Source organism: Delphinapterus leucas, chromosome 8, assembly GCF_059928025.1.
Source record: "Delphinapterus leucas isolate spDelLeu-1000000601 "Yukka" chromosome 8, BTC_Dleu_Yukka2, whole genome shotgun sequence".
Taxonomy (NCBI): domain Eukaryota; kingdom Metazoa; phylum Chordata; class Mammalia; order Artiodactyla; family Monodontidae; genus Delphinapterus; species Delphinapterus leucas.
Genome location: NC_143136.1, coordinates 2,867,806 through 2,894,581, shown reverse-complemented (window position 1 = coordinate 2,894,581; position 26,776 = coordinate 2,867,806). Strand labels below are relative to the sequence as shown.

General features: G+C 50.2%; 1 protein-coding gene across 1 annotated transcript; it reads left to right on the top strand.

Annotated features, from left to right (window-relative positions):
* The first annotated feature begins 1,502 nt into the window (after nt 1-1,502).
* ASB1 (ankyrin repeat and SOCS box containing 1) lies at nt 1,503-23,784 on the top strand. The gene is made up of 6 exons (XM_089916070.1): nt 1,503-1,526; nt 1,718-1,932; nt 6,089-6,235; nt 8,300-8,602; nt 15,655-16,040; nt 17,221-23,784. Exons 1-6 carry the CDS (start codon nt 1,503-1,505, stop codon nt 17,424-17,426), a joined length of 1,281 nt encoding a protein of 426 aa, XP_089772196.1. The 3' UTR covers nt 17,427-23,784.
* The last annotated feature ends 2,992 nt before the right edge of the window (nt 23,785-26,776 follow it).

The following is a 26,776-nucleotide window of genomic DNA, read 5'->3' as shown; positions in this document are numbered from 1 at the left end:
TTTTTAATAACTGTGGTTAAGATATACATAGTAAACTTTACCATCTTAACCTTAAGTGCACAGTTTTGTAGTGAGTACGTTAACTCTGTTGTGCAACCAACGCATCTCCAGAACTTTATCATCCTCTGGAACTGAAACTCCAGGCCCATTAAGCAACTTCCCGCTCCCCCTCCCCCAGCCCCTGGCACCACCATCTACTTTCTGTCTCTGTGACTTTCACTTCTTTAGGAAACTCATGAGTGGAATCAAACAGTATTGGCCTTTTGGTGACCGGCTTCTTCCACTCAGCTTGATGTCCTTAAAGGTTCACGCGTGCTGTAATATACGTTAGAATTTCCTTCCCTTTTAAGGCTGAATGATATCCCACCGTATGGCGGGATATATATATCATCTACCCGTATGGGTGGACTACACTGTTTACCCACCCATTCAGCGCTGATGGACACTTGGGTGGTCCAGGCTTCTGGGTTTTTCAAGCTCCCAGGTGTTCCCGAGGTGCAGGTCTGGTGGAGGGCCAGTGGGCATGGCAAGCCCCTGGCTCCCTGGAGGGCACGTCACTCCTGGCTTCCCTGCCGGTGGTAGTTTCTGCTGTTATCAAGCCCAAACAGAGCTTCAGGAAGCTCCCTTCCCCCAACAGACACCCCTGCAGGGCCTGCTGCCCAGGTGGTGCCACCCACTGAACTGGAGCACTCCTCCTGCGGATGCGAAGCCCCTCCGTGTGGCTCCGCCTACGCCAGGCCGGTCCTGTGATTACAACACAGGCCAGGCCAGCGGGTCACACGCACGCTTGTTGGGGGGGGTCTCCAGCCTCACACGCATCGGTCCCCTGCTGGAGCTCCTTTTCTCCACCTGTAAAACTCGGAACCCGCTCTTCGCCTGTCCTCAGTCCCCCCTCCCTGCCCGTCTGCTGGAGACCTCCTCCTTCTCCAGCAGAACCCTTCTCCCCACCCGTGGGGAGCGTGAAAGGAGCCTAAGGAATCTACGCTTACAAACCAAAACTCAGTACACATGGTCCGACGTTATTTTAATAAGCGAGTGGGCAAGAAAAGTTATTCCTTGGTTCACTAATTTATTCAATAAACGCTTTGTGTCAGGCACCGGGCTACAGTAATTTGATAGACATGATCCCTGACTTCATGGAAGGAATTTCGGGGGGCATTCACCTAATACCACAGTAATATATGCCCAGCCGTGCCGTGCCTCTCCAACAGAATCTGTTGCAAGGAACAGAGCTGAAAGTCCCCCACCTTCACGTCCACGCTCTCCCGGGGCTGCTCCCAGCCCCCGCCTGAGCGCGCGGGGACACACTGGCGCTGAGCCATCGCTGCCCGGCGCAGGCCTCCTTCAGCCGGCACTCCCTGGGGACGCCCCATCAGCCCGGCTCGGGTGGGATTCAAACACCGGCGCGAACATCCCGCGGCCCCGCCCACACCCTCCCGGCAGAAGGCCTCGCCCTTTCCGTGGGGGCGGGGACGGGCCCGACCAACCAGAGTTCCCAGAACATGCAAATCAGCTCCGTCCCCCAGGTGAGCGTGTTTTCCCAGACTCCTCTGCTTCTTCTGTGGCGAAACACAGCCCCGGTGGGGCCCGACGGCGCGCGCCCCCGACAGCCCGCACCCCCGAGCACACGTCTCCGACAGCGCGCGCCCAGCGCCGGCACTCGTTCGTCCTCACATCGGGAGCGAAGCGGGAGGTGGACGCCCTGGCGCCCTGCTAGAGGCGCCAGAAGCCCCTGAGGGAGGCGCGCGCCCGCCGGAAGCCGCGCCCCCGACGCGGCCCACAGCCCGAGGCGCCGGAAGTGGTCGCGGTCGCGCTGCTTCCGGTCTGCGGGAGGCGCTCCGGGCGGGGGCCGCGGGGGAGGCGAGCTGCCGACTGGCCGAAGGCCGGCACCCATGGCGGAGGGCGGCGGGCGGGCCGGACCTGGGCCCGCAGGTAACGTGCGCGCGGCCGCCGGGCCCCGGGGCGGCGGGGGGGGCCGGGGCGGCTGCCCGGGCCGGGGCCCTGCGTGTTGCCCTGCGGCCGGCCGGGGCCCACGGAGCCGCGCCCCGCAGCCGGGGGTCGGTCAGCGCGGCTCATGGGATGCCCGGCTGTCCGGCTTCGCGAGACCAGCCCTCGCGCCGATTTCCCCTCCTGTGGAACTTGCACCGTAACTGCCAGCCGGCTGGCCTCTAGGGCTGGATGGGACCCCCAGCTGTAAAGAGAGGACGTGGGTCATCCTCCAGCTGTGAGCGCAGCGGTCGGGAGAGCCCCCAGAGGTCAGCTCCCGGGAGGGCGGGTGCCTTCTCTCCATCCTGGCATCCGTTCCCCTCAACAACCGCCCCCCTCCCCGCACAGGCCAGGGACAGCGATAACGCCACCCCCAGCGAGCTGTCAGTGACACAGCAGGTCCAGGGGCCCTTGCCCACCGGCAGAGGAGGCAGCCGTGCCATAGTTCGGTTTAGGCGGCTCGAAAGCCTCGCGCCCAAAATAGCCATCTGACTGAGGGTCTCCACCTTGAAATATTCCTGCCAAACAAACGTGAATTTGCGGGGACGTGTGTTTGCCCGCCTTCGGGAGAGGCTTCCTCTTAACCTGCGGGGTCGGGGGGTGGGCGGAGGTGCCCTCCTTGTCTGTTGTCTCAGTTTTCCCCGGGTACCAAATGCTTCTATGTGCTCTGGACTTTACACGCTCATCTGTGTCTCTGGAGAGATACCCCTCCAAAGAGTTTATTAGTTAGTAATAAACTAAGGAGCTTATTACTCTTAAATGTGCCAAAACTTAAGGTATAATGTTGTTTTGGAGACGGGTGCAAGTAGTGCCTTTCATCCCTCCCTCCATCCATTCATTCATCCAACAAACGGTTTATTGAGGACCTGCTATTGGCTGGACCTGGCTGGGGGTGGGGATACTGCAGTGAATAAAAATACAAACAAAGCCTCTTCTGTCCTGGGCTTTGGTTGGTATTGACTTTGACCGCAGGGGCAGCCAGGACCTTAGGGTCTGGGACATCACTTCATGGGAGAGTGCGGGAGGGACTGAGAGGTGTTCACCTGGGGGAAGAGGACTGGCAGCTGCTTCCCAGCGTGGAGAAGAGTCTTGTGGCAGGAAGACTGGCTCTGCCTTTCGCAGAGGCACTCTTGTCAATATCCAGGCGGTGCTGTTTTACTGTTGAGTGTGTTGCAGGCCTGGGAGTAGAGGGGCCACAGTTAAAGCTTAAGTGCTGTGTCGAGTAATTGTGTTGTCATTGGAGAAGCTGATCAGGAAAATGCAAACTTAAAGATATCTTGGAGCTGGAGCTGGGGGAGAGGAGGCTGTGTTGAGCTGGGCAGGTAGTGGGTCAAAAAGGGGCCAGCGAAGGGAGGCCTAGAGGAGAACTTAGCAAAAGTTTGTCAGAGTCTCCTTACACCTTCTGAATCTTACCCCTACTTTGAACTTTTTCAGCCTGTGCAATGAAACTGTGGGATAACTACAGTGGAGGATAACTACCGAAGGAGCATTGGCATGGGGGCCCAAGGGGTCCTTGATGCCTGCCTGTTCATCTGCTGCAGATCTGGCTGTGGCATGAGCTCGAGTGACCCATGCGTTTGTGAACCCTCACTGCTCTGCCCACCTGCCTGTGGCCTTTGTGTCTTACCTCTGCCATTGAACTATCAAATCGTGGAGTGTAAGGAAACGTACGCATCACCCCTGTTGTCCTATGGCCCAGCCTTGTATACAGTAGGTACTCAAAAGAGATTTGATTTGAATATAAAAAGCAACTTCAGCATTGGAGAGAGTCCACCACTAGGACAGCTGGCACGGTGGGGACTTGAATGAAGGCCGTCTGAGTTCATGCTCTTTCCTTATGCCCCTCTCTGTGCAATTATGTTTATAAAGAGATATTCTGGGCTCCAGTGTGAGGTGAAGAACTCAATTACAGTTGACCCTTGACAACACAGGGGGTGGGGGTTGCCAAACCCCTGCACAGTCAAAAATCCCCATAAAACTTTACAGTTGGTCCTCCATGTTCGAGGTTCTGCATCTAAGAATTCAGCCAGGGACTTCCCTGGTGGCTCAGTGGTTAAGAATCCGCCTGCCAATGCAGAGGACACGGGTTCGAGCCTGGTCCGGGAAGATCCCACATGCCGCGGAACAACTAAGCCCGTGTGCCACAACTACTGGGCCTGCGCTCTAGAGCCCGTGAGCCACAACTACCGAGCCCACGTGCCACAACTACTGAAGCCCGCGCGCCTAGAGCCTGTGCTCTGCAACAAGAGAAGCCACCGCAGTGAGAAGCCTGCGCACAGCAACGAAGAGTAGCCCCCGCTAGCTGCAACTAGAGAAAGCCCGCGCAGCAACAAAGACCCAGTGCGGCCAAAAATAAATAAAATTAAAAATTAAAAAAAAAAAAAGAATTCAGCCAACTGCGGATTGTGTAGTGTAGTATGTATTTAGTGAGAAAAATCCATGTGTGAGTGGACCCACATAGCTCAGACCATGCTATTCAAGGGTCAGCTGTAGGTATCTAATGGTACAAATTTGTTGACTACAGTTGACTGCTGAACAGCTTGGGGGTTGATCTGCATGTAACTTATAGTCGGTCCTCTGCATCCGAGGTTCCTAGGCATCTGTGGATTCAACCAGCCACAGATTGTGCAGTATTGTGCTGTTTACTGTTGAAAATATCTACGTGTGAGTGGACCCCTGCAGATGAAACCTGCGTTGTTCAGTGATCAATGGTACTTGTTCTAGTCCATTCAGGATGTAATAACAGAATAGACTGGATGGCTTATAAACAACAGAAATTTATTTCTCACAGCTCTGGTGGTTGGAAAGTCTAAGACTAAGGCACTGGCAGATTTGATGTCTGGTGAGGGCCTGCTTCCTGGTTCCTAGGCGGCTGTCTTCTCACTGTGTCCTCACGTGGTGGAGGGGGTGAGGGAGCTCTCCAGGGTCTCTTTTGTAAGGGCACTCATCCCATTCATGAGGGCTCCACTCCCATGACCTAAAGGTCCTACCTACTAAAGGTCCTGCATCTTACTAATCACCTTGGGGGTTAGGACTCCCAGCATATTATTTGGCCGGACATTTTGGGGGACACAAACATTCAGTTTATAGCAGCTACTCCTCCCATTCCTCACTGATTTTGTTGCCCATTTCTCACGTACCAAGTTTTTTATACTAAGCTCTTTTCTGGGCAGTTGATTGTTTGATTTATTTATCTTTTTATTCTGATGAGAGAGAATTTCTATTATCTAGTAGGATAGATCTCTTCTCATACATACAAAAAAAACAAAAAGTGATTCTTATTTTTATTTCCAAATAAACTTCTAGAAGATTTTTGTCACATCTCATATAAAAACCCCAAAGAGATTTGTTAAACCTCTTAATTTATTTGGTATCACTTAAAATTTTCCTAGCATTGACTCTCACTCAAGTACATGGTATGGTTTTCACCATTTATTCTGGTCTTTATTGTTTTTCTGTTTTCTATCTTCATTATATAGGGCTGGCTTTCTATTTGGATGCATGTATCTAAAAATCTTCCTTTTTACTGCGGTGCAGCTTATATTCAGAAAAGTACACCCGTCTTAGGTTACCATCAGATGTGTCACTCCCGGGGACTCCCGCGTGGCGAGGCCATTGCCCAGATCGCGCGGCAGGGTCATTCAGGTTTACAAGCAGCAGCGTGTCTCTGGCTGTTGAGTTTTGCCAAAGTCAGGTGTCCTTTTGTAACGTGGTAGCTGATTATATGTTTTTTCCCAATACTAAGACATTCTTGGAAGAAATTAGAGTAATTTTATGGTGCCTTTTCTGATACATATTTAAAATTTCACTTTATTAATATTTTATTTAGGATCTTTATCCTTAACTAGTTTTGGCTTATTATCACCCACCCCATCAAAGTGTTAAAACCTTGCCAGGTTTGGTGTCAGGAGTGTGCTAGCTTCATTAAGGGAAACTTTTTACAGTTTCCTGGCTCTGGAAGCTTCTGGAGCAGGGGAATGATGCGTTCTTGAGAGTTGGAGAGCACCCGTGTTGGGGAGAGGCAGGGCTGGCGGCCGAGGGCGGCCCCTCACAGTTGGTGCTGGCAAGGCTTCCCTGAGCTGACAGGCGCCCCTCTCTTCAGTGCAGGTCCGAATCTGAAGGAGTGGCTGAGGGAGCAGTTTTGTGACCATCCGCTGGAGCATTGTGAGGACACGAGGCTCCACGATGCAGCCTACGTGGGGGACCTCCAGACCCTCCGGAGCCTGCTGCAGGAGGAGAGCTACCGGAGGTGAGCGCCGCTGCCCGCCCCGGGGCTGCCCAGGGTTTGGCCTGTGGGTCTGCACGCAGCTAAGGCTCGGGAGCTGTGAGGGAGGCCCAGCGGTCTCCGATTTGCAGGTGGACACCCTGAGCGTTTCCACTTTCCGAGGATGGGATAAAAGGGGACTGCCGGAAGCGTGGTCAGACTTGTAGGCGACAGCCTGATGGCGAGGGCAGAGAGACCCGAGTTCAAGTCCAGTTCTGTCACCTTTATATTTTCCAGCAACTTCTGGTGCTCTCTGGGCGTCAGCTTCCCTGACGTTACCCTCGACGACAGCGTCATTACTGTCTCCAACAGCGGCCCTGCTCCCTTGCGAGTCTCTTCTGGCTCTTTATCCTAAGGCGCATGCATAAATTCTCCTCACTTAATTATTGCATCGTTATCCCCCTTTGGGTCCGGACTTCCTGATGGAGCAAACCTGTACAGGGTTCCTGACGCCCTCTCCTCTGGCTTCTCAGGGCCTCAGTCATCTGCCTCCGGGGCCTGGGGCTCAGCCTCTGGCCAGCTGTCTCATTACCCAGGGACCATGCTCCTTTTGTTGGTAGCGCCCTGCCTGTTGCCTTGCCACATCCTGCTAGCTCCTCCAGACCGGCTTAAGCCCCTCATGGCATCGGAGTCTTGCTGTTACTTTTCCCCACTCGAGACACCCGGGGAGCACAGAGACTCTGCCTGTTCTCCGTGTGTCTAAGATTGGAGTCTCAAGTAGACTTGAAACTCACCTGCAACCAGAAAATCCTTCAGGCTCTTTCTGTGTTTCTGTTTCCCCTCCAGGGCTAGGATGCCAGTGAGTTGATAGAAGAAATGCCTGTGTATTGATACTGAAACTTATACCACTTTTCGTGGACAGTTCCCAAGAGAAGGATTTCTAACAATACAAGAATAGGTGTCTTTCTTCTTTCCCTTCTAATGTCTTAGCATTATTTCATTAGAATAGATATTCATGTTAAAAATAAAAAAGCTCCAAAGAGCCAGAAAGGATCGTCATAAAGAGAAATGAGGCGGATTGCACATGAATATTTAACACGAATGACTCAAGTCCAAAGAAAACCTTAAATTTGCAGATATAACAGTAGAATAGAGTTAAGCTACTAAAATAGACCAAGTATGTTCATATTGCTTTTTCAAGTACCGTTTTTCTTTCTTTCACTCAGGTTCAGTGAATCTCTGGTTTCTTGACGATATTTTGCTCTTGCTATGTAGTTCTTTGGTGATGAGTCCTTGGAGCGTTCCTTGGCCTCCTTGGCTAGTGGAAGCTAGTAACCAGCTGAAGGAGGAACCCTGACCTGTTGCATGTTTCTGGGTCACTGCTTTAGTGATCTGTATTCCTCAGCTTTGTTCAGAGCTGCGCTGGGAGCTTGAGGTGAAGAGCCTCAGCTGGTGACATGATGGGTCCGTGCATTGCATGACCCTGGCATCCCTTGATGGGGGAGTTGTGGTCTGAGTGTCACTTGCAATGAGGGCTGAGCCTGGACGGTTTCCCTCTGCTGCTGCTGGCCAGGAGTGTGGTGATTCCTGCAGGCTGTCCTTTGTGCTGTGTCAGAGGTAGAGGGACCACAGTGGTCATCTAGCCCCAGTGAGGATACCGAGGCCCAGAGAGCGGTCCAGCCTCAGGCCTTCACAGGTAGTAGCTGGTGAAGAGGGGCGTTGGGGCCCTGACCCAGGTCCCGAGCAGGTATGCTGTCCTCCATCCTGCACTGCCTCCCGGGCAGGCCCTTCTCCCCTTCGTGGAGCAAAGAGCTTTGGACGCGAGTCAGGAAATTGGAGATCTTAACTCTAGTGCTCAGTAGTTTTACCTGCGCCTCGAATCTCCTCATCTGTAGGACTGGGCTCGTAATTTATTGCCTGTCTTGCCTCAGGCGTGGACCCAGCAGGGTGGCTATGTGAAAGCATTTCATGAAACGAGCACCTGGAAGCACTATTAAAGCGAAGGCTGCCCTCCTGCTCCCTGTCTCAGGGTCCTGCCTGAGAGGAGCTGGAGCGGCTGGCCGGTCTCCCAGCGCCCCTCCCAGCCTGGCTCCCTGTGCTCTCTCTCAGCCGCATCAACGAGAAGTCTGTGTGGTGCTGCGGCTGGCTGCCCTGCACACCACTGCGCATCGCGGCCACTGCAGGCCACGGGGACTGCGTGGACTTCCTGATCCGGAAGGGGGCTGAGGTGGACCTGGTGGACGTGAAGGGACAGACGGCCCTGTACGTGGCCGTGGTGAACGGGCACCTGGAGAGCGCCCAGATCCTTCTGGAAGCCGGCGCCGACCCCAATGGAAGCCGGCACCACCGCAGCACCCCTGTCTACCACGCCTCCCGGGTGGGCAGGGCAGACATCCTGAAGGCCCTCATCAGGTCAGTACCACAGGGGCCGGGCCACCGTTGCCCTTGCGATGGCCACCACGGGGAGCGTGGCCGTATCAGCACGTTCTCGCAGCCACATTCTCATTTCTTGTTTTCTGCATTTGCCTTTTTTTCCTCTCTCTCTCTCTCCAATTAGACTTGTTAGAGGATTTGTCTATTTTGTTAGTCTTTCTAAAGAGCTGCTTCTTAGCTTTATCAGTTCTCTTATTTTTTTACTTACTGATTAATTTCTGTTTTTATCTTTATTTTTTCCCATTTTCCTTAATTTTACTTAATATTTTCCCTAACTTTCTGAGTTGCATGCTTATTCATTTTTTTTCTTGATTAATAATGTAAACTTTCAAGGTTATGAATTTACCTTTGCCTATAGCTTTGGCTGTGTCTGCTAAGCTTTTTTCTTTTTCTTTTTCTTTTTTTTTTTTTTTTTTTGCAGTACGCCGGCCTCTCACTGTTGTGGCCTCTCCCGTTGCGGAGCACAGGCTCCGGACACGCAGGCTCAGCGGCCATGGCTCACGGGCCCAGCCGCTCCGCGGCATGTGGGATCTTCCCGGACCGGGGCACGAACCCGCGTCCCCTGCATCGGCAGGCAGACTCTCAACCACTGCGCCACCAGGGAAGCCCTTCTTTGGGCTTTTTAAAAATTATTTTTTAATGTCCAACTACGTTATTGTGGATACTTGTAACAAAGTATATAACCACAGGGTATTATTTGTATCGTACAAGATGACAGCCTCAGTTATGTTATTCAGACTTCCTCTCTCTTTTTTTTTTACATCTTTAACCATTGGATCTTCCCCAAATTCAGAGAAGTCTGTTAGTCTGTAATTACTGTTGTGATTTTCAGTTTCCCCTTGTATTTCTAATAATTTTGCTTACCATATTTTGATGCTCATTGGGCTCATGAAAGTTCTTGCTTATGGATTGTGCCCTTTATCAAACCAAAAGGAAACCATTGGTTTCATTGAGGGCTCATTTATGTAGCATTCTGTAACTTTTAGTTTTCATCTTAGTGGGTTTAAGTAATTCTTTGTGAGCTCACTTTTACTGTTTGACTGTCTGGGGTTCTTTTGTTTTTTTAGGTGATACAAATGAACTTTTATTTCACACTTCAGGAAGTGGATAGTCTCCGAGAGCTGCAAAATGGGGTGAAAAGCAAGAAGCTTTTGTAGGATAAAGGGATTCTTTGTTTTTTAATACAGTTAACATTGTTGCCATAGCTGATGTTAGGTCTATTACTGTTGTCTTTCTGTGTCTTAACTGTACCTTTATTTTATATCTTTTTTCCATGATCTGTGTTTTCTTTGCTTTCCCTTTCTGTGGTTTTAGACGGTTTCTGGTCTTCTTTTAATTGTACTAACGGTTACCTTTTTAAAAATTTGAGCCAGATTGCATTTTCAGTCTCATGTCTCCAGTGACTTCTTTCTACTAAAGATGCTTCCCTGCCCAGCAGCCCCCGCCACCCCCACCACCGCCCCCCGGCTCTGGAGGCTGTTTGTTCTGTGGCTGGACTGAGTACAGTTCAGGTAGCCCGTTGTCGGTGTGGGAAAGTATTACAGGAGAGGGTTACAGCATTGTTACGGGCTGCATTGGGGGTGTTCTGAGGAGCAGGGACCTGGCGTCCCCCTCGCCCAGTGCAGGACATGGTTTTTTAAATTAGGTACTGAGAATATATTTATTATATCAAAAGGATTTATATATTAAATGGCTATGGAATTGAGTTTTGGAAAGATAATTGAGGATGATATGGTGGTTATACTGGAGGGTGATGAAGACGTGATGATGCTTTTTTCCCCTTCTTTTGAAGGATTTCTAGCCTGATAATCTAAATCACCTCAGTCCCGTATCTTTGCATCTTGGAGAATGTAAGTCATTAATTTGGAAATGTTTTTCGGTAGGATCAATCCATGAAATTTCATCTTGGTTCCAGAAATCCCATAGGGCATTTCAGTCAATTCATGATGCGCAACTGCTTTGAATTAACTGCAGGCTTGACTTTCAGATATATTTACAGGTGCCCTTCTTGAGGAAACGTTACTAAGACATTTTGCTGCCCCGCTGGAGTACAGGACATTACTTTTACAGTGAGGTACCAAGAGCATATATTATTCTGTTGAAAAGTTTTCTGGATTCTAAATTACCAGATAATTGACTTTTGGAAAATGGGGTTAAGTTACTGAACAGCTAATACAATCTAAACACAATCTAAACGCAACTCCTGCCTTCCCTGTGTCATTGTCCCTCATAGGCAGGGCTCTCTTCTGTCACTGTTGTGATCTGGTGTCCCTCTGCAAGTAACCTCCATTTTGTTACTTCTCATTTCCCTTGATATATATTACTGATGTTTTTTGAAAAAGGTAAGGAGTGGTATTTCTGTATGTGCAAAAGTTATACTGATTTATTGAGTCGTCCCGGTGGTTCCTTGCCAGTGATACTAAAAGCAGTAGGGGAATTTTGGAAAATATTCAGGATTAAAATGAACTGGATCCCATCCATTATATTTTTATGAGTGGATGAAGGACTGTCTTTCCCACAGCTCAGCTAATACCAGATTGTCATATTGCCCCAGATTACAAACATTCTAGAAGACATATCCGTAAGAGTAAGGAGGCAAAACAATGTCACTGCTTGAAGTCTAGTTCTCTTAATTGGTTGAGTGTGTGAAATGAAATATCGGCTTCTGCTTGGTTTGGTATGTGTTTTAGAATGTTCCTCTTGTCACTCCTAGGGTATCATGGAGAACATTGGGTGATACTTGCATTTGTAGTGGCTGACGATGCTGCATGGCGTCATTGGGAAGCGGGTTGTCATGGGAGCTCATTGGTCTGTGTGCTGTCCTTTGTCTTCCTCAGCTCTGTGCTGCTGACAGGCAGCAGTGTCGCTTCTAGGGGCACGTTCCTTCGGATGCTTGCAGTAGTGCTGAAGAGACGGGTGATAAAACGTGATTGCTGGCTGTGAGTGTCGGCCAGCTATTTCCATTAAGGCATGGAAAACGATGCTCTCCCCTCCGCCCGGGCCCCTGCGTGTCAGGCCCCATCATCATTACTGCCTACATTTTGTCATTTCCTAATTCAGCTGAAATATGTGATGACAAAATGTGTGAGGCACTGCAGCACTGTCTAGGGCAGTGGACGCTCGAGTACACAGGTGCTGGCTAATGTTTACTCACGGAAGAGTTGGGTAACGCCTTTTGGGCAGCAGTCTCACAGAAGTGGGGCTGTGCTCTTCTCATTACATCCTCTCAGGCTGCACATGTTTTCAGTTGGTCCCAGTACTGCTGATGTTCACTTTCATCTTTTGGTTAAGGTGGCGTCTGCCAGCTTTTTCCATTGTAAAGCTCCTCTTTTTCCCTCTGTGATTAAAAAATATTTTTGTGGCTCGGTACTTTGGAACCATGTATATATCCTTTGGAACCATGTATATATATATATATATATATATATATATATATATATATATATATATATATATATAAAACCACGTATATATCCTGTTCCTCATCAGATTTTTAATTTATTCATTTATTTATGTTAGACTCATGGTTTCCTGTGGAGTTACAATTATTCTAGGCTCTTGTGTACTTTGCCTGGTTCATCCCTGGAATTAGTCATTTCTCCAAGGAATCCTGGTTTCTTTTTGTGGCGAGTGCTATTTAAAAGCCAAGATGTGGACACTAGGAGCGCTTATTGTTTTCAGCTTCTCCTACTGGACAGAGCTAAGGTTACTTAAACATGTTTCTGTCTACATTTCTGTATCTATTATACATTGACAGTTAAAGAGTTCACCCTGATGCCTCTAATCCAGTCCCTCAGGGTTCATCCTACTTTTCTCCCTTTCCAAATTTATTATTCTTTTGCAACATTGAGGGATGTGGTTCCCTTACCTTTAACATGTTAACTTACTTTGCCAATCCCCCATATTGAACCAGTCTCCTGTGCTGCTGCCCCTCCCACACATGCCTCCTCCCCCGCCGCGGGCTGTAGCACCCTTGCAAGGCAGCATCCTTAGAAGCACCCTCTTCACTCGGCCGGGACTCCAACAGCTTGAGCAGGCCGCCCTCCCTGCTGTAGTCAGCGGCCCCCGCTTAGTGTAAAATGACCCAGTTGGTAGTTTGTGCTTGGCCTGGGAGAACCCTAAATGTCCCATAGAAAGCCATGTATTTGGGCGTCCTTGGGTGCAAGGACAAGGGCAGGTCCCTTGAGGGGATCCTGAAGGGTCTGCCTGTAGAGTCGTTTAGAGATTGGCTCTGGTGGAAAAGGAGGCTTCCAGGTCAGGCGGCCCCTGCATTGGCCTGTGTGAGATTCATCCTCACATCTGGGTTGTCTCTGGGAGTCAGAAGAGGAGAGCTCCTGGGCAGCCATACAAATCAGCTCAGGGACTGTCATCAACGCTCCCACCTCGGGCGGCTGCGCGAGGCTGCCTTGCTGTGCATCCTGTCCTGGGTCCTTCTAGGTGAATCTGATGCTGGGAATGGGCTGGCTCCTCTGGAGGTTCAGTGTGCCTGAAAAGAAGAGCCACCCTGGCGGGCAGGACATGATGGCACCAACTGGGTACACAGTTGGGTTAAAGTATTTCTTTTTGCTTGCAGTTTTTAAGGATTGCTGTTTAATTTTTTTTTTTCTTTTTTTTTTAATGTATGCAGACCTCTCACTGTTGGGGCCTCTCCCGTTGCAGAGCACAGGCTCCGGAAGCGCAGGCTCAGTGGCCATGGCTCACGGGCCCAGCCGCTCTGCGGCATGTGGGATCTTCCCGGACCGGGGCATGAACCCGTGTCCCCTGCATCAGCAGGCGGACTCTCAACCACTGCACCACCAGGGAAACCCCTAATTTTTTATAGTATGTATTTACATGGTTCCAAAGTCAAATCTATAAAACAAAGTATATTAAAAGCAGTCTAGCTTCTATCCTCATCTTCTTCATCCCTGCCCTATAGATAACCATTTAAAAAGTTTTGTGGTTTATCCTTCCATCATTAAAAAATAGGTAGGTATGTGTCTAGGTGTGTGTCATGTACACATTGGTATCGCAGCCTCCTCCCCAGGATAAACAGTGGCATACTTCACGTTCATCGTCCTGCTTTTCTCACTTATCAGGGTGTCCTGGAGGTCACTGCAGAGCAGTCCTTAGCCCTGGTCCTCATTCCTTTTCAGATGGTACAGTGCTCCTTTATGTGGATGGGCCAGGCCCTCTTGACGAACCTGTGGCTCGTTTCCTGCCTTTGGCTATTACGGGTACTGTTTTAATGAATTGCCTTGTATATGCATCTTTTCAGAGTTTTGCAAATGTGTCTTGGGACTAGATTCCAGGAGTTGTGATTGGTGCGTCAGAGGGTACATGCATAGGTAAGTTTGCCAGCTATCACCAGATTTCCCTCTACAGGGATTGCTGCATTATGCCTGGCCCCCAGCGATGAATAAGACTTCCTTTTTCTTTAAAGCTTGGTCAATAAGTTTTTGAATTTTTCCCAATGGGATAGGTGAGAAGTGGTGTCTCCGAGTAGTTTTAATTTGCATTTCTGTTATGAGTGAGGCTGAGCATCTTTTCATCTGGTTGAGAGCTGTTTGCACGTGTCTATATCCATCTCTGGCTCATTTATCTATAGAGCTGTTGATCTTTTCCTTTTAGAAGGTCTTTATATATTAAGGATGTAACATTCCCCAATTTGTAACTTATTGTTTTACTTTACTTATGTTAAAAAAGCTTTGTTTTTGTATCTTTTCCTGATCTTCCAAATCAACTTTATAATCAACTTATGTAGCTCCAGGGATGTTATTTTTATGTATTTACATTTATAGTCAACTTACTTGGTTCTGGGGAGGGTATTTTCATTTATATAATAAACTTAGGGAAAATGACATCTTAATGATATTGAGTCGTCTTGTCTAAGACTACGGTATGTCTTTCTATTTCCTTAGGTCTACTTATGTGACTTTCAGTAGTAGTTTATAATTTTACTCATGCAAATTTTGGACATATACTGTTAAGTTTATGCTTAGATATCTCACTTTAAAATTTATTTTGCTATCAGAAATGAGGTCTTTTTCATTTTATCTTTCAACTTGTTTTTGTTTGTATATAGAAGGCTGTTGGTTTAAAACTTGCTACTTCAATAAATTCTCTCATTGCTTGTTAACTGCATTTTCATTAATTATTTAAGGCTTTTCAGACAGTTATATTCTCTGTAAATAGGGAAAGTTTTACCTCTTCCTTTCCAATTTTAGTCAGCTAATTGCTTTCTCTTGTCTAATTGCACTAGTACTTAAAAAAAAAAAGAGTCTTTAAAACGAGTGGGCTGGAAAGTGGGGCTGTGTACCTTGCTCCCGGCAGAGCTGCTGCTTGTGTTTCCCTGCTAGGCGAGAGGCTGACTTCTGGGTTGAGGAAATATTTTTTATCATGTTAAGGAAATATCCCTTACTTTCTTTTTTATTAAGTATTTGCAAACATGCTTAAGTGTTGAGTTTTGTTATATGCCTTTTTTTTTTTGCATCTATGGAGATAATCATGGATTTTCCCCTTAGTTCTGTGAGTATGATGGATTATGTTAATAGTTTCTAATTTAAGAACTACCCCCTGGAATAACCCCCACGAGGCCATTGTATGTTGCTTTCTTAATGTTTTTAGATTCTCTTTGCTAACGTTTTATTGGAGGTTGTTAAGTTGATATTCATAAGTGCAGTTAGTTGGTAGTTTTTCTTTATGGTGTGGCCTTTGTCAGGTTTGGAGATTATTGTTTTGTTAATTTCATAAGCTGAATTTGGAAGTTTTCCTTCTTTTTCTTTGCTTTGAAATAGTTAAAATAGCCATGGGATTGTTGGATCTTCAAAGGTTTGAAAGAACTCCCTTACGAGTTCTTTTGCGTGAGTGGATTCCAAGGTTCCTAACTACCGTGGAACCTGCTGGTGGTCACGGGACCACTGTGACTGGGGGGCTCTCCGGTGCTCCCAGCGCTCCTGCAGTTCGGGCCCATCTCCACCGGGTGCCGTGGGGATGCGTTGACTGCGGTTGGCCTGCTGTGAGGCCTCACTGTCCGTGTGTCTACCCTGCAGGTACGGGGCCGATGTCGATGTCAACCACCACCTGACTCCTGACGTCCAGCCCCCTTTCTCCCGGCGGCTCACCTCCTTGGTGGTCTGCCCCCTGTACATCAGTGCAGCCTACCACAACCTCCAGTGCTTCAAGCTGCTCCTGCAGGCTGGGGCAAACCCGGACTTCAACTGCAATGGCCCCGTCAATACGCAGGGCTTCTACAGGGGCTCCCCCGGCTGCGTCATGGATGCTGTCCTGCGTCACGGCTGTGAGGCGGCCTTCGTTAGCCTGCTTGTGGAGTTCGGAGCCAACCTGAACCTGGTGAAGTGGGAATCCTTGGGCCCAGAGTCGAGAGGCAGAAGGAAGGTAGACCCTGAGGCTCTGCAGGTCTTTAAAGAGGCCAGAAGTAAGTGGCCTTAGTTGAACTCTGACTGGCAGTCTCTTCAAGTCAATTGAATGAACCAAGTTGTAGCAATTTAAAAAAAAAACAACCTCCAACTAAGCACTTGGTCACAACCTTCAGTGAGGACTAGGAATTTTCTAGAATGGTCTACCAGATTGGTCTTCTCTTTTTAAATTCCCAGACACTAAGATTTAATACCAAGAAACCTATCAAAGTGCATGTTCTCAGAGCTCCTAGAATTATGTTCTCTTTACCCCTTTGCGCTGCTTTGTGATCCCAGATTCTTTCACTGCTGTTTATGGCTTTTAAGTGTTTGCTTTACAACAAATCGCAAGCCCTTCCTTCTCTAGGGCGCCTCACGTCCCCTTCTTCAGTTCCACTCAAATACCATTGTTCTGCATTGTGTGCTAAGTATGATTTTTGTTAGAATGAGGTCTACAGTTTGCTTATTCATGAAGAAGGATTTTGCCAGTGAATTAAGTTGATGGCCAGAGAGTTTGCAGTTGAACCGTGGCTTGGTACTTGTTGTCGTTCTCTCTCCAGGACTCAGAAGTTGACCCTGTGCACCCTCTGACCTGCCCACACCCTGCCCCTTTCCCGTCTGGGTCTTGAGGGCATCTGAGTGACCACCTTTTCCCCAGTCCCTTACCTGTCGCAGAACTTATGTTTGTTGTGTTCTTGTCACTGGCTTTCCTCAAACCAGTCATTAAAGCATGGTCCTGTTGAGCCTTCCCCAAAAGAGTTGCTTGCTGGTCAGTTGGAGCCACACTGACAGAGTTAGGCTCCCTGTGTTCATGCCTGTTTCACAGGCAGAGACATGGCGAGGCTGTTTTGACCCAGAGCAAAATTGTCAGCCTGCCCTCCTCCTGTGTTGCTCGGCCCGTCCCCTTCAGACCCCCTTGGAGCTTCTGGGAGGGACCAAGAGCAGAGACTGACAGAGGGCAGTTTGTCACACCTGCTGGGGCGTGCAGTGGCCAGCTCTGTTTCTCTGTCTAGGGAGTTCCACAGAGTTGAGCAGATAACAAGACCTTTCTCACCAGGGCCTGCTCTCCTCTGGAGGTGGGAAGTGGCAGCGAGCGTTGGCGCAGCTCCGCTTGTCCTCACAGCCAGCCTTTGGTCTGTAGGGTTAGGAGAGGCATTTAACCTCTCCCTCTGTCTCTCCCTTTCTTCCCATGCGTTCCAGGTGTCCCCAGGACCTTGCTGAATCTGTGCCGCGTGGCCGTGAGAAGAGCGCTTGGCAAATACCGACTCCATCTGATTCCCTCGCTGCCTCTGCCAGACCCCATAAAAAAGTTTCTGCTGTATGAGCAGAATTCACGAGCAGTGGTTGACTGCAGTGAGGAGGAAGCAATCTCCAGAGCCAGTCGACACCGATTCTTGCCCCTGTGACCACGTCCTGTGCTGCTGACTAAATCCCACCTGGCTGTTGGTGAAGCGGAATCAGCCTTGTCCTCATGGATTGTATTCCATCTCAGGTGCTTGGGGCGTCGGACAGTCCTTAGGTCGGTATCAGCCGAAAGGCTCGTACAAAATTAATTTTGTTCTTCCTCAATGTCTGTGTTTTGGAAATTAATGAAATGGGCCTTGAAATGTGAGCAAGTTCGGGCTGAGCTTGGAGGCCTGCTGACTTCCCCAGGAGGGGGAACTATCACCTTGCAGGGCTGTGCTGCTGCGTTTGCCTCTCAGCTTGATTAACGCGAAATGAAAAGGAGTCTTGCTATAAAAGTACAGAGATGCACTTCCTGAACTTACCAGTTTGTTTCCCGTGCTCCTGGGGTAGACGTGTGACATTATCACACGCACCCCGTTTCCTTGCCGCTTCACTGTTCTCTCCTTGTGGCGGAGGCGTCATATTAATTGTCTTCATTCAAGGATGGTTTCCTGGCCACGTGGATTGGCTTTACTGCCTCAAAGTCAATACCTGCATTTGTTCACAGCCTCTTTAGGTAACGCTCAGAGTTCTGCAACGCTGCACCTGTCTGATACCTACCTGTGCCTAGCATCATGCCAACAGGTCTCATGAGTTCTCTGCCATTTCACTTTGGGGAGCTTCCAGACAGTTGATTGATTTTAGGAGGCCAACGCTGAAATAGCCAGTAATTGACTGCCTACATTCGGACCAAGGACTGTCCAACAGCATTCACTGCCAGTTCTAAAAGAGGAGGATGCCTGCGGCGCTGTCTTCTCGTCCTTGCACATACCAGAAAGTGCAAACTTCAGTCATCTTCTGGATGGTTCGAAGCTTTCGGTTGCTTTGTGTTCAGTGGACAAAACATCTGCTGTTTGGTTGATTGATCTTCACTTTTTTGGACCTAATTGTCTTGGTAGTTGCTCCTAGAACCGAAGAAGGGGATAGCAGTGAGGTCAGAGGGCTTCCCCTGGCCTGCTGGGGGTGGTGAGAAGTGAGAGGAATGAGCTGGCTTGTCACCTGACGGACGGCTCGGCTGTGGGCAGGGCTCACTCACACCTGGGCTGCGTGGCCAGGTGTGTGGCCATGTCGGCACAGGTGGGCCAGCGGCTGCCTCTTTAGAGCATCCAGGTGCTGCTGTTTCCAGGGAAATCACATCTGGTAATTTGAGGCCTCAGGGCCATTGTGTGGATCCATGGTGATTCTGACCTTTAGAAGTGTTTAGAAACGGGCAGCTTTCAAATCTGAGTTTGGATTTTCTGCAATAAGAGAAATCTAATTTGTAACAATTGAACTAATGATAGGGGTTTATTTAATTATTAGCGTCATTATGTGTCTTCACCGACCAGACAGGCAGTGTCTGGTCATTGTCTTCTGTGGCTCGAGGATGGAATTCTGAACTCCACCTCCTGTGTCATGGATGGACGTGTGTTGGAAAGCCAGGCTGGCCCGTATATGTACATATGAGGTCTGAGGGGGGGCCGTCGATGATTTGGGGGGGCCAACGTAGCCGCTGGAGGCTTCACCTCATTACAAGCGGTGGCCAAGGCGTAAGTGTTGGATGGCTTCTGAGGCCCGAGACCGGGCTGTGTGCTGCTCCTCAGGACGGGGAGCCTGCTTGGCTGGTCGCATTCAGAGCTCGGAGTCAGGAGAGGCTTCCTGAGAGGAGAGGAGCTGCAGGTGGGCGGCCGATGTGGCCCTTTGCAGCCGGAGCTGAGTGCTGCAGGGCTTCAGCCCAGGCCGGGGATCAGCTGCGTTCCTGTGGCACGTGTGGTGGGACCACACCAGAGCTGGGCTGCGGCTGGGCCAGGAGCTGCGGGGAGCTGGGGCTCTGCCTGCACTTAGGGAAGGGTTGTGTGGAAGCTCGAGCCACCCAGAGGTGGGCTGGGCCGCTGGAGGGGGCTTCGTGTCACTGGGGGTGTGTCAATGCTGGCTTGTCACCTCCGTGGGCGGGCTGAGAGAGGTGTATCAGGAGTGGTTAGCTCCCCTTACTTTTTTTTTTTTTAAGAAGATGTTGGGGGTAGGAGTTTATTAATTAATTAATTTATTTTTGCTGTGTTGGGTCTTCATTTCTGTGCGAGGACTATCTCTAGTTGTGGCAAGCGGGGGCCGCTCTTCATCGCGGTGCGCGGGCCTCTCACTATCGCGGCCTCTCTTGTTGCGGAGCACAGGCTCCAGACGCGCAGGCTCAGTAGTTGTGGCTCACGGGCCTAGCCTCTCCGCGGCATGTGGGATCCTCCCAGACCAGGGCTCAAACCCGTGTCCCCTGCATTAGCAGGCAGATTCTCAACCACTGCGCCACCAGGGAAGCCCCTCCCCTTACTTTTAAGCTGTTGCAGCTGCCCTTTGGCTCGGAGTCCCTGCGGGTGAGCCTTGCTGCAGGCTCGCAGGACATTCTGAGTTTGCCCTGCTTGGTGTTTTCTTCAGGGGTCTGTTAGGGACAGAGCCTCCCCAGCCCAGCCCTGGGTAGGAGGGTGTCTCTGTTCTCAGACCTTCTGGAAAGCTGCATCTGGGAATGCTGCCAGTGCGGGGGTCCCAGCCATGCCGGTGCGACCTTGGGGCTGCACCAGCAGAGTGGGTGTCAGCCTCCTTTGCAGGTGAAGTGAGTACAGGGCTTGCTTCTGGGGGTTGGAACCATTTTTCTGGGATCTCTCTGGAAGGAGCGGACTGAGTCGATGCTCATTGTTGGGCCTGGCCCAGAGCTGGCCGGGGAGGCAGTGGGACTGGGGAGAGGTTGAGCTGGGGAGTGGGGCCCCCGAGCATGCTGTGCTCAGGGCCGGTCCGCAGGGGCCAGGGCCTCAGCTCTTCCTTTGCAGAGACAGGTTGGCTTTCTCTTTGTGCAGCCAACTTTTAGAGGTTTTTTCACAATCCCAGCAACTTCGAGGTTCAGGCTCTAGTTTGACGTTTCACAGCTGCCAGACCTGAATCTGAACACAAAGTAGATAGCTGCTTAAGGCCATTCCTGCTTGTTTTGAGTGACGCTTTGCTAAAGCTCCCTTTTTCTTTTGTTGGCAGGGATAGGATCCAGAATAGGCAAGAGTAACTCTCTCCATCAGAGCACTTTATAAAATCATGTTTCTGAGCCCTGGGCCCCCAGCCCCACACAGCCAGGAAATGTGGTGGTACTTAATGAGGCTGTGGCCCCAGAGCCCTCCGCAGGGAGGGGCATGATGCACCAATGGGAAGGAGCCCGAGGTCCCCCCAGCCTGGTCCCGGGAGTGTCCTGCTGTTGTCCCCGCTGGGGCGCCTGCCGGCCACTGAACGGAGTCCTGTGCCTGGGCCTTGGCTGCTGCGGACAGGCGGTGGGTGGGGGGGGGCGGGCGGGGTGTGGTGGGGGCAGCGCTGACACCTCTGAGAACCTCTGAGAATTCAGCTGTGGCATCCTGGGTGGCGTTTCTGCATGTATTTCCAGAACCCATCAGTGTCATACATATCTGTGCCTTTTCATATTACTTATGCTCTTTGTGTATTTATTTACTTATGTATGCCCTACCTTGTTCCAGAAAAGGGTTTAAGGCAGTGATGCTTATTTTTTGATGTTCTCTTTTGACATTTGCTAAGTTGTAGTCAACATGCGCTTGTTGTTAAACAGGTAGTTTTAAAAAAGGAAAGGACAGTTAGCAGTTTCCTGATGTTGAATATGTTTCTGTTACCAGGCCTGAGTGCCATCATTTTAATTTTTTCCTCTTGCTTCCATGAATTGATTCTTCAAATAAAAGGTTCATGCATAAATAGAAAGAGAGGAACTTGCAGCCAAGGTCAGGCTGAGCAAAGGAAAATCGGCCCTAGAGAGAAGCGCTCTCCTGTGCTTGCTGCCTCCTGCCTGGCCTTGAGCAGGTCCTCTTCCCAGGGAGGCTGCTCTCTTACACGGGCCGGGTCTGGCCCTGCCTTTCCCATGGAGCTTTTGGGAGGACACATGAGAGAATGTATGTGAAAGCACTTTGCACTTAAGCCATCCCTGCGACGTGTACACTGCTGTCCTTGTGAGTGTGGTCCCTCTTCTCAGTGGATGGGTCTTCGAGGCCATGATGGTGCTGGGACAGCCTGTGATCTTGGTGGTCGGCTGGGCTTGTGCCCCAGGGGGCAGCAAGAGTCACGGCGCCCACGGCATAGGCCTCCTGTGCAGGTCGAAGTACAAGGACACATGTTAAATGATATAGGAAGTCAAGTTCATTCAATTTAAAGGGTTGTCTTTTATTCTGAGATTACGTCCTTCCTAATTTGGGTGATAAAATGTCCTCTTATATAATGAAGGTGATACTAGAGGGCAATATTTTCATTTTAAAATGCTCCTGGTTGCAGAATAAAACGTCGGCTGCCCTTTTGTCAAAGCACAGAATTTCTTATTGAGTTTGCCTGTCTCTGAAATCCAGCGTCGGGGACCCGCAGTCTCGCTACAGTGTATGTTTACGTGCCGAGGAATTTCTCTCGGAGTCTTGAAACAGCCTGTACGTGGTTGAAGGAGAGCCCAGCGTCTGTTCTGCCTGGTAGTCCAAGAACAAGCCCTGAGATCACTGTGTGAGCTGTTAGGAAGTGCGTGCTTGTGTCCTGCCCACGGCAGAGCAACGACCCTGGGGTGATGGGCCTCTGGCCTCCCCAGATCCCCTGAGAGACACTCCCGGGAGGTTTGTGTGGCCTCCTCAGCGAGGCTGCCCCTGACCTCAGGCCTGGGCACCTGAGACACCCCCGAGTGATGGCGCTTGCGCTGGTGGTGAGCCTTCTGGCACCAGGGCTGCTGGCTTCTGCTTGTGCCCCTCTCAGCCGCCTGCCACTCAGCGGCCAGTCCCGAGTGGTCTGGATTCCCCGCCAGCTTGGAAGTGCCTCATCTGGCCCCATGACCTCTCTCTCCCTCGCTCGCTTATGCCTCACTTCCCTCCTCATCCCCCGCCCCCAGCCTGACTCTCTTGATGTGGAATAAAATAACTGATGTGCACACATGAGTGGTTAGTGGGATCATGTCCTAGGAGAATTCCACGGGGGGGACGTGCAGAGTTTGAAGTGCGGTGGCGTGCGGAATATATGCTATAAATTCTAGGAAGACAGTTGGATGGAAAAGAGAGGCGGGGGGGAAGGGTGACTTCTGTTGCCTTAACTTGTAATCGCTCAGTGTCTGGAATGCATGGGGAGCTTTTCTTTTTTAAGTTGCTTGGATTTCAGATCTCTCCCAAGTGACGTATGCGTGTGCATCCATGCAGTTTAGTGTGGTATTTGTGGGCACGGCTCTCCTGTGTATAACATCAGTTTGCTGCTGTGATTTAGCCAGCAGTGCCCCTGCTCCGCCCCGCGTGTTTGCACAGCTCCCGCTGCTTCTGTTTGGTGTCGGGCACGTGAGGTGTGACACACGCTGGGGCCCGTGTGCCTGCACGCATGCTGAAGGGGAATGCTGACCGTCAGCCCTCAGCTTCTCCTTCCTCCTCTGGTCATGACTGCGTGCTTGCCCGCAGCAGCTGGGACCATGACTGTTCTTTGCACTTGTGCCTGGTTAAGAGCTTTCAGAAATACAATGGACATCTTTGATATGTTATTGTAACTTTAGTAAATGCTTTATTCCCCTTTAATTCCCCCCAATGCCTTAATTTTGTGGACTGTTTATCTCATTGGATAGAAGAATTGACCATGTGAAATCTTTGTACATGAACTTCAGGTAGAAGAAGCTGGCTCTCTGGAGAGTTCCTAATTCGCAGAGAAGGGCTTATCTAACACAGGAGTTTTAAACTGCTCTGGGGGACCCTGGTGCTCTAGGGAGGCACCCAAAATGTTGCACAGGTTTAAATTGATGGATGAGCCTGTTTTACTTGATGGGGTTTCTAGTTTGAAGAGAGTGTGCTCCTAAAAGTGTTTGAAACACATGGCTTTCAATCAGGGTGACACTGTCCCTACAGTGCTCTGTCGGGTGGGGAGGTGGTGGAGACTGCGGGCCCCTGTTCTTTGTGACTTAGTTTGAAAGTGGGAGGGTGAGGTGTGAAGCTTTGGGAGTTTGAAAGTGGGAGGGTGAGGTGTGAAGCTTTGGGAATGAATGAACTAAATAAAGCATTTATTCATCTCTCAGTGACTCCCTGGCATGTCTCTCTGTTTGCTGTTTCAGATGTTTTCTTTGTTCCTCACACCAATGCCCAACCCCCTACCCCCATATGTACACTTCTCCTGCTCTACTGAAAGATGGCCTCACTTTCAGTCTACCTCAAAACCAGCTGCATCTGTGTGGCAGAGATTGCTGGTTTTCCTTCATTGTCTCCATCTGTGATAACAGACCCACAGTTCTAGCTGGAGACTTGAATTCTCTGAACAGGTCTTCATTTCCCAGACTTCTTACAGCTCGATGTGGCCATTTACCATAGCTCCTTCCTGAAATCCCATTAAAGTTACAGGGAATTTTAATTTTTTTAAAAGGCATAAATCCACTAGGATGACTATAAATAGCAACAAAATTTTGGAACCTCTCAAGAAAACAGATGAATGGTAACTGACTTAGAAATACCCGAGGAGACAACGTTGTAAAAAAGAAATGAGAGCGTCTGATTTTATTGCAAAGCTCCCAGAGGCTCTGGGATTGGCAGTTCCAGGTGCCTGTAGAAGTGTTTGTGAAAGAGTGAAAGCAGGAGGGCTGGCTGAAGGCCCTTTTCAGGAGCAGTTACAACTCTCCACTCCACACAGTTGAGAAGTTGTTCCTGCCCCAGCCCGGCGGGAGACTGAGGGAGGCGAGACATCGGCCTTCAGTATGTAAAATCCTCAGCTCAGGAAACAGGCTGTATCCTCCAGGCAGGAAATAAAGGAGAAAGAGACTTCTTGAGAGATCTCACCAGCCTAAAAGGAAACACCTAAAGATACCAATACTGAATGTGGCTAAGGAAAATCACACACTTCTAACAGTGGATTCCAGTAAATAATTCAAGAAAATTCTGAGAATGAAGGCTATGTTTCCAAATTGCAAGGACTGGCCAAGTACTAACCACGGCTGGTGACCAGCCAGGGCACATCACTGTGGAATTGCGGAATGCTGGGGAGAAAAGATTCTATAACTTCTGGAGTGGATAAACAGGACACATACAAAGTATCAGGAATCAAAATAGCTTTGGAATCCTCAAATGTCACATTGGATAACAGAGGAATTGGGACCTTTCAGAATTCTGAAGGAAATGCATATAAAAGTCATGCTAAAAAGACCTGTAGTTTCTTTAAAAATGTATGTTCCACACACCCTTTCTTAAGAAACTATTAGAGGATGTACTCTTCCAGAACAAAGGGGTAAACGAAGAAAGGAGAAAACCTGGTATTCAGGAAATGTGGATCCAGCGCAAAGAGGCAAGGTGACTCCCAGGAACACAGTGAAAGCCTTGAGGACGACAGCTGTGCATCAGGCACAGAAGGCACCCGATCGAGACTAGATGTGAGGGGCTGAGGCCCCAGAGAAGATGCCTTAATTATTAGAATACCTGTTGTCTCTGAACATGTTTAGATAGGAGTTGGGATTGATTTATTGACAAGTACCTAGGAAACCAAGGGACATAACTCCAAGGAAAACAAAAGGTTGGGCAAGAAAGAAAAAGTGACCACGGTAATACTAGATGCCTCAGCTGTGATTAGTATTTACACAGAGTCCTAATAACATGCACCTACTACCATAAACGCTATTGGGGGGATGGAGGGTGGGGAAGTGTGTGTGGGTGAAAGCTAAATAATAAAGAGCAGAATTCATTACAACCAACAGAGGGCAGCAGCAAAGCCCAAAGCTGCTGCTTTCTAAGGAAAAAATGGACACACCTCCAGGGAGACTAATCAAGACAAAAAGGACATACAAATCACTTAAAAATTTAAAAGGGCAATTTTATAGGTCATATAAAAAGATAAGGGTATATTATAAACAACTTTACGATAGTAAATGTGAAAATTTAGAGGAAATGGACACATTCCTAGAAAATAGAATTTACCTAATTTATGGAAGTACTCGGACAGCCGCGGGGGCAGCTACTGCCCGAAAGGAAGTGGCATTTGAGTACTTGACGCGGAAATCTTGGCGCGTCTCCTTTAAGAGGAGGTGAAGCCCCGCCCCACGTGGGAACGCCATTTCTCAGCGTCCGTTGTGATGTACGTCACGACGTGGAGGGCCAATGAGGACCCGGGAGGTGGGGCGTTCCTGTGCGTGTGGACGAGGTGCGGGCCGGACTTCCGGAACCGTCCTCCTGGGATCCCGTCGGCTCGGGGGTCGGCCCTCAACCGAAGGACCCGAGAGCTGGGTGGGGTGGTCCTGGAGGATTGTCGGCTGGGGCTCCCCTGGCGGCAGGGCCGCGTGGTCTCCGAGGATGTGGCCTGTGCTTCTCCCAGGAGGAGTGGCCCGGCGTCTGATGCGTGGAGGTTGGACGTGGGGGAACTTGGCACCTGCGGCCCGGGGGTGGTCGGTGTGGCGTAGAGCGGGAGGCACCGGCCGAGCGGGGCGCTTTTCTAAGCGCGTCTCAGGTCAGGACGCCTCTCGCAGGTCCGTCTGCTTGGGCGCGTTCCCTGAGATGTGTGGCCCAGGCTGGAAAGACGAGTTGCTCCTGGCTGAGCACCGGGGAGCCGCCGCGGGCAGAAGCTGCAGTGAGGAGGCGTGTGGGAGAGGCTTCGGCCTCAGCGCTCCCGGACCCAAAGCAGCCGAGTCGAGAGAAACCCAACAGAGGCGGGCAGGGTAGGGCCTCGTGGCGAGGCACTGTGGAGTCCACGTGTCGGAGAAGCCCTTAGTGTGCGGGGAGTTCGGGCCCAGCGCCGGCCTTCTCCAGCACCTGGACGGGGAAGGCCGGCAGGAGCGCCGCAGGCTGGGAGGCCGCTCACCCGGGACTGTATGGCAAGCGGGAGGGAGCCTACGGCCGCCACACCGGGGCAGGTCTGAGTGCAGGTAACCCCCGCCTCTTTCAACGGCGGAGAATCCACGCTGGAGGAGAGCCTTATGAGTGCAGCCACCGTGGGAAGGATGCATTCAGCGAAGGATACACGCTTGTTTGGCACCAGAAGGTTCACAGCAGAAAAGCCTGGGACTTCCCTGGCGGTCCGGTGGTTAGGACTCCGCGCTTCCACTGCAGGGGGCACGGGTTCGATCCCTGGTCGGGGAACTAAGATCCCCGCAAGCCAAAGGGTGCAGCACCGCCCCCGCCCTCCCCCCCCCCAAAAAAGCCTGATGAGTGCAGTAGTATCAGAGAACCTTTAGCGACATCGCTAAGCTCAGTCGGCATCAGACGGTTTATACTAGAGAAAGTCCCTTTGAATGCATGGAATGAAAGCATTTTGCCAAAGGTGTGCTCTGATTTACACTGGAAGTTCACCTACCAGAAAAGTGTTAGGAGTGCAGCAAATGTGGGAA

Bases quoted from the DNA above. Each gene is read 5' to 3' on its own strand.
- ASB1 (XM_089916070.1), top strand. From the start codon at position 1,503: ATGCAAATCAGCTCCGTCCCCCAG. The intron at 1,527-1,717 runs GTGAGCGTGTTT...GCGCCCTGCTAG, and splicing joins AAATCAGCTCCGTCCCCCAG to AGGCGCCAGAAGCCCCTGAG. The intron at 1,933-6,088 runs GTAACGTGCGCG...CCCTCTCTTCAG, and splicing joins GGCCGGACCTGGGCCCGCAG to TGCAGGTCCGAATCTGAAGG.